This window comes from Odocoileus virginianus, chromosome 2, assembly GCF_023699985.2.
Source record: "Odocoileus virginianus isolate 20LAN1187 ecotype Illinois chromosome 2, Ovbor_1.2, whole genome shotgun sequence".
NCBI classification, from domain to species: Eukaryota; Metazoa; Chordata; class Mammalia; order Artiodactyla; family Cervidae; genus Odocoileus; species Odocoileus virginianus.
The window spans coordinates 93902660-93908659 of record NC_069675.1 but is presented as its reverse complement, the minus strand read 5'-3'; the positions used below and the strand labels follow the sequence as shown (position 1 = coordinate 93908659).

The window sequence follows — 6000 nt, the reverse complement described above, 5'->3', positions numbered from 1 at the left end:
GCGCTGCGTCGGGCTCGGGAGGCGGCGTCGGGGGCGCGGGTGGCGGCGCTCCTGTTCGCGGGGTGCCGGCCAGAGGCGGCGGGTGAGGCGGGCGCCACCGGCCGGCCGGAAGGGCGCCTCAGCTCCGCCGGGAACCGCGGCGCGGGACCCAGGACCAAAGAGGAGGCGGCGCCCCTACTGCCTGGAGCCCGGCCGGCTGCCCGCCGGGAAGGGGCCGTGGCCGGACGTTCTCGGCCCGGAGCTCCCCGAAGCACCTCCGGGAGAGAGGGGCCTCCCCCCGCCCCCTGCAGCGCTCTCGACCGCCCCCTGGAGGTGCCCTCGGCCTCCCCGGACTCACCTGCGCTGCTGCCTGGCACCCAGGTGCGGGGGCGTGAGCGCGGCGTGGGCGCCACCCCCGGCCGCCAGCGGGGCGGGGGCGGGGCCGCCCTCGGTCCTCAACCGGGCCGCCCGTCGTCTTCAGTTTCACCGGTCTGCCCGCCGCGCCAGGTCGCGCGGCGTGAGCTCTCCGGGGACCTCAGCTCTCGGGATGCTGTCCGCCAGCACGGCCGCTCGCGCGCCGCTCGCCACCTCTGCCCTTGACTCGTGGACCTTGCCCCAATGTTTACATGGCCGGTGAAGCCCCCGGCCACTCGGAACCCGTCCAAGCCCCAGCTCCCCGAGGGTGAAGCCTGCGGGCCTGCGAACTGGACTGGTCGTTCGGACCCGGGCCCTCCGGACTCAGCTCCCCATCCGCTCTGCTGCCTCAGCCACCATCTGGGCGGGATCCGGCTCTGGTGTTTTGAGGAGGGGGTGTGGTGGTAGGGGAAAGAATCCTGGGGATTTCTGGCTCCCCCTGCTTTTTTCTTTTTCTTTTTTTTTTTTGGGCTTCGGGGCTTCAGACTCAGGGAACTCGCTCATGGCTTTCTTGATGAAAAAGAAGAAATTCAAATTCCAAACCACTTTCACCCTGGAGGAGCTGACTGCAGTCCCCTTCGTGAATGGGGTTCTCTTCTGCAAGGTCCGGCTGCTGGATGGCGGGGACTTTGTCAGCTTGTCGTCAAGGTAGGAGCTGGGGCAGTCCTGCCTGCGTGGGGGGTGGGCGCAAAGAGGGGTGCAAAGCGGGGTTTGAGAAGCGAGATCTATCCACTTGGCGGGTGTGGAAGTGCCCCTTGGGGCCCAGAGGAATCCTGGAGATTATGCGTGTCTGGGGCAGGTTTGCACAAGGCAGGACTGAGTGATCTGGGAGATCTGGGCCTGAGGGAAGCTGGCAGGGTGCAGTGCACCCACCTGCAGGTGACCAGATGGATACCTGGCAGGGGGTGGGGGAGGGGAGTCTGTTCTTTCAGCCCCCTCTTGGGGCCTTGCACACACACAGCCCACAGTAGGCCCATTCTGCAGACTTGCAGGCAGAGCCCAGCAGAGTTCGGCCTTGAAGGGCTGAGAAAGGGCGAGTATTCCAGGGCATCTTGCACCCAGCTGGCCACTCAGGCTGTCATATGATTTAGAGCCCGGGCCAGCCACAGGTTCCCTGGCACTCCCCAACGCCCGGGAAGGTCTGGCCCCCCAGCACTCCGGCTCTGGCTGGAGGGTGGGGGCTGGATTTTGACCCTTCCAGCCCCCTCCAATTTTGACCCGCCCAGCCCCCTCCGAGTGACCATTCTCTTCTGGCTGGAACTGGACTGCTTTGCGTTGCAAATACCCTTGTCACGGAGGCTGCTGCCCTCGCTGAAAGAAAGAAGCTTGGTCAAGTTTAGTTTTGTGTTCTTCCCCATCGTGCAGTCCCAGCCGTCCAGCCTGTTGCTGAGGGCAGCCACTGCCCGGCACCCCCCCTCCCTGGGTCACATCGTCCTGGAGTGTGACAGATGGGAGTTGGAGTCTCAGCTTGGCCACTTTCTGGGCCCAGTACAGGTCTCTCAGTCTGAGTTGTGGAGAAGTTTCAGCAGAGAGAACGCGGTCCAGGCCTGACCCAGGGCCTGTGATCCATTGGTTCCCCTCGCTGGGCTGCCCCTTGGCTCCTCAGGCCTCCTTGTGAGCCCAGTTAGCTGGGGCTGCCCCATAGTTGTGAGATGGGGTTGCCTGTTACAGATGGAGAAACTGAGGCCCCAAAAAGAGGAAGTAAGTGGTCTGCCAGGGACCCCACAAGAGGCAGTTGTCGACTGAACTTGGCCTGTTTGGAGACCTATTGGATGAATCTGGTGGTCCAGTGTTCTGCTGGGAGGAGAGAGAGGAGGCCTACAGCTTAACCCAGATTTAATCTATGGTGTGGAACGGGGTGGAGTGCGCCTTCTCTGTGCACTTGGGCCTGCTCCGCCTGGCTGGGGCTGCCTGCTTATCTGAGGAATTCAGACAAGGGCTGCCCTTTGCTGTGGGGTTGGGAGCCTGTGATCCCGCCGGCCACACATAGAGCAGCCCAACCTTTCTGGTAAAGGGCTATGCTCAGACCTGGGGCCTGGGATGTTGGCCCCTCACTGGCTGGGTGACCTAGGGCAAGTTACCTAACCTCTCTGATTCCAGGGACCAGCAAGTTAAGTTATTGGTCCTTTGCACCCTGTTTTACTAGTGCTTCTCACTTAACCCCTTGATTATGCCATGGAGCAGAGTGGAGGTTGGTGGTGGGGGTGGGGGTGTGCCGTGTAAGATTATTCCCATTTTATAGAGGTGGAAACTGAGGCTCAGAGAGGGAGTGATTTGCCTGTGTTATGGCAGCAGAGGCCAGATTCAAACTCAGGATGTGCTTTTAGCCACTACTGTGTTCTGCCTTTGCACCTTAAGTTTATTTTTCTGAGAAATGGGAGGTCATACCCACCGCTACAATTGTGACGGGGAATGGATAATGTATATACCACGTCTGGCCAGGCAAATCGTTGCAGCTGCTGCGGTTACTATGGTAGAGGGGTCCATGCCCCAGGCCCCTCCTAGATCTTGGGGGTACTGGCTGGAGTCAGCAGTGGAGGGGCTCTCATCTGAGTTGAGGGTTGGGGACAGGGTCTTGGATTCTACTGAGGAGTCAGTATTCAGCCCCAGGCTAAAGTTTCAGCTGGGCTTCCCAGGCCCTGGGGCCCCTGCCACCCTACCTGTCAGCCTTTCCATTGCCCCAAACCTGCCCCCTCAGGCGGGAAAGTCTGAAAAGTTCCAGATCTCAGCCCACAGCGTCTGGATTTCTCCTCTCTCTCCCCTTCTTCCTTCTTGGCCATGGGCCATGGATTCCCTAAACCCGGCTGAGCCTCGACAGCCTTTGCCAACCCTCACCCTGGATGAAAGCTGAGTGGGATGAGGAGGGAAGAGCTGGCACTGAGCCCCACACAGCTAGGCACGAAGTGGGCTCTGGGTGCCTGTTCGCTGCTGGGCAAGTGTGGCTGGAGGGAACAGACATGTTGGGACCCGAGGCTGCTTAGAGGTGCTTTGGCGTTTTCCCAGGAGATGAGGGTTCCTGGGTTCCTACCCCATCCACTCCCCTTCCACACACCCTGGTCTGCAGCCTGGGAGCCCCTCCTCATAGCCCGCCCCCGCCCCCCGGAGGGCCAAAGCCCTGTTTTGGAGTTGGGGTGGGGTCAGGGGTACGTGACCTGCTTGGTTGAGCGGCGTACTGCCCCAACCTTGGGGATCCCCGATGTGGTCCAGACAGCGGGGGTAGTGGCAGCATGGGAGGTGTCTGGGCGAAGCAGGCCCAAGGCCCCACTCCTGCAGCAACCACCCTCCCAGCTTAGAGTGTTTCCCTGTGTGTTGGGAGCCATGGCAACAGCTCGGTACACAGCTCCAGCCTGACCCAATTTGAGCAGGTAGAACAGGTGGTTCATTGCACTGTTTCCCCAGCCTCACCTCTCTGAGGCCTCCTTACGAACTGTGATCCTCATGGTTACCAGGTTCTGTGCTGCGTGCCAGGTGCCACGCCGAGTGTTTTTGCACATGACATGTCTGTTAATCCTCTCGGCCATCCGGAGGGGTCACCTGGCTAGAAATGCAATTGCAAAAATAACCATTTTATCATTGGGGTTTAAGCCGCCTTTGATTGTGCACTGTGAGATGCCAGGGACCCGCTAAACACATAGAGTGCATGATCCACGAGTCCTTGAATCCCACCCCTAAGTTGATGAGGAAATTGGGGTTAAGAGACCTAAAGTGGTAGACCCGCATCACCTAGCTGGGGACTGGCAGAGCTGTGATTTAAAGGTAGGGAGGTCCAAGGCCTCACCCTGCCTTGGTGCTCGAGGGCCAGAAGCAGCTGCAGCCCCGTGTGATGCCGCCAGACCTTGGAAGGAGGTTCTTTCCTGTGGGCTGGGTGCGACAGGGAAATCCAAATTGGGATCACTTCGAGGTACTGGGCTCGATCTGGTGAAATCTGAGGAAAAGGGGCCTCGGGGCCGCAGGTGGGGACCGGGGCGGACGTTGTTGCTGTGAACTCTGTGCCAAGCGCGGGCTGGCACTGGGGCACAGTGGGCATTTGCCAAGGTCTCTGCCCAGAGGCCTTCTAAGCAGATGCATCCGAATGGCATCTGGGAGGCTTTCCCAGGGGTCCCAGGGGTCCCAGGAGGGATGCGTCCCAGCCAAGTCTCGTGAGCTGGGAAGCCATGGGCCAGGTCGTGGTCTCCCCAGGGCAGGCCGGGCGCAGGCTTCCAGCCTTGAGCCAATCTGTCTTTCAGGCAGGAGGAATCCCAAACATCCTGAAAGGTCTCTGTGCCCGGCTGGCACTGGGCCTGCGGCTGCCCTGTGCACGTGGCTGGTGGTGGGAGGGAGCAAGAGGGAGGCGCTGATCTACTGGACAGCAAGGCCTCTGCGGAGAGGACAGGCAGAGTGAGCCTCCTGGGCCAGGGGATGGGGAAACTGAGGCTGGGGGCAGAGAAGTCACTCGTTCAGGGTGACCTTGTAGGAGGAGCTCATGGCACAGCTCTGGTTGGCCCTGACCTCTGCCCCGGGTGCCTCAGAGCCCCTCTTGGCATGAAGCGGCAGGCTGGGCCAAGGAGAGACAAGGGGCTCTTCCTGCTCTGGACTTAGTGCCAGGCTGTCTAAGAAACAGACACGTGACTTGGGCGGGCTCCCACCCTGTACTTTCTTCTGTGACTGCTTTCAGTTTTCAATGAGTTCTTCAGTGGGGTTTTCACTGGGGCAACCTTTTGAAAGGGGGCAGGCCTACTCACAAGACGGACACTGCCTTCCTTCCTCAGGCCTGGCCGTGAGCAGGCTGGGATGGGGGCTCTCTGAGGGTTGCTTGGGATTTGGAGGGGTCTGAAGAAGGGCCTTGGACAGCTCAGCTCTGCAGCTGGAGGCCACGGGCCCGGGGAAGCCAGGTCTTTTACACACACACTTCGGCCTTGGCGGGGCCTCGCCCTCCTTCCGTGGAAAAGACCGCAGATGCCTCTTGAACCTGTTGGCCTGCGCAGCCGGCTCTCCCACACTTCTTGGTCTGGAGTTGGACCCGCGGTTCTGTCTCTTAGGCCCAAGGGGACAGGGATGTGGGGGTGCAGTGGGACCCCGAGGTAGGCGGGGCCACCACTTCCTTTCACAGAACAGGTGGGGAGGGCAGAGGAGGAGGCCGGCAGGCCCGGGTCCCTACTCCGCATTTCCTGAGCACCCTCTTGGACCCGGGCTTCTAAGGTGACCAGGAGCAGAGAGCCCGGCTCCTGGGGAGCTCCCCGTGGTGGGGTGGGGGGCGGGCAGCGCGCCTGGAGGCCTCACAGAGACTTCACGGCCAGGCCCACCGGGGAAGGGTCCCCCCAGGACCAGCTTGGGAAGCCTTTCTGTTCGGTCATCTGTCTGCTTGGCAGATGTCGACTGGGCACCCACCCCAGGCTGGACGTGGTCCTTGCCCTCGTGGAGCTTGTGCTGGGGTTTTGTTGCCCTATACAGGGGTCTAACAGGTTTTGACAGCATAAAAAGAAAAAAAATCTTTTAAATCAGTGCATCTGGTGACAGTGTCACGTGGCAGCATCTGGCCCAAGCTGTCTCTTCTGTGAGCTGCCTGCTCTGGGCTCCTCCTGACCCCCCTCATGCCCTTGGGCCCCTGGTGGTGATCTGCCTGGTCCC

General features: G+C 61.0%; 1 protein-coding gene across 2 annotated transcripts in view; it reads left to right on the top strand.

Annotated features, from left to right (window-relative positions):
* The first annotated feature begins 817 nt into the window (after positions 1 to 817).
* EEIG1 (estrogen-induced osteoclastogenesis regulator 1) overlaps positions 818 to 6000 on the top strand; it is a 34925-nt gene continuing 29742 nt past the window's right edge. For both annotated transcript variants that reach the window (XM_020874865.2, XM_070453468.1), the window contains exon 1: positions 818 to 1041. In XM_020874865.2, coding sequence (XP_020730524.1) covers positions 896 to 1041 — 146 coding nt within the window. In that variant the 5' untranslated portion in view covers positions 818 to 895. The remainder of the gene's footprint in view (positions 1042 to 6000) is intronic.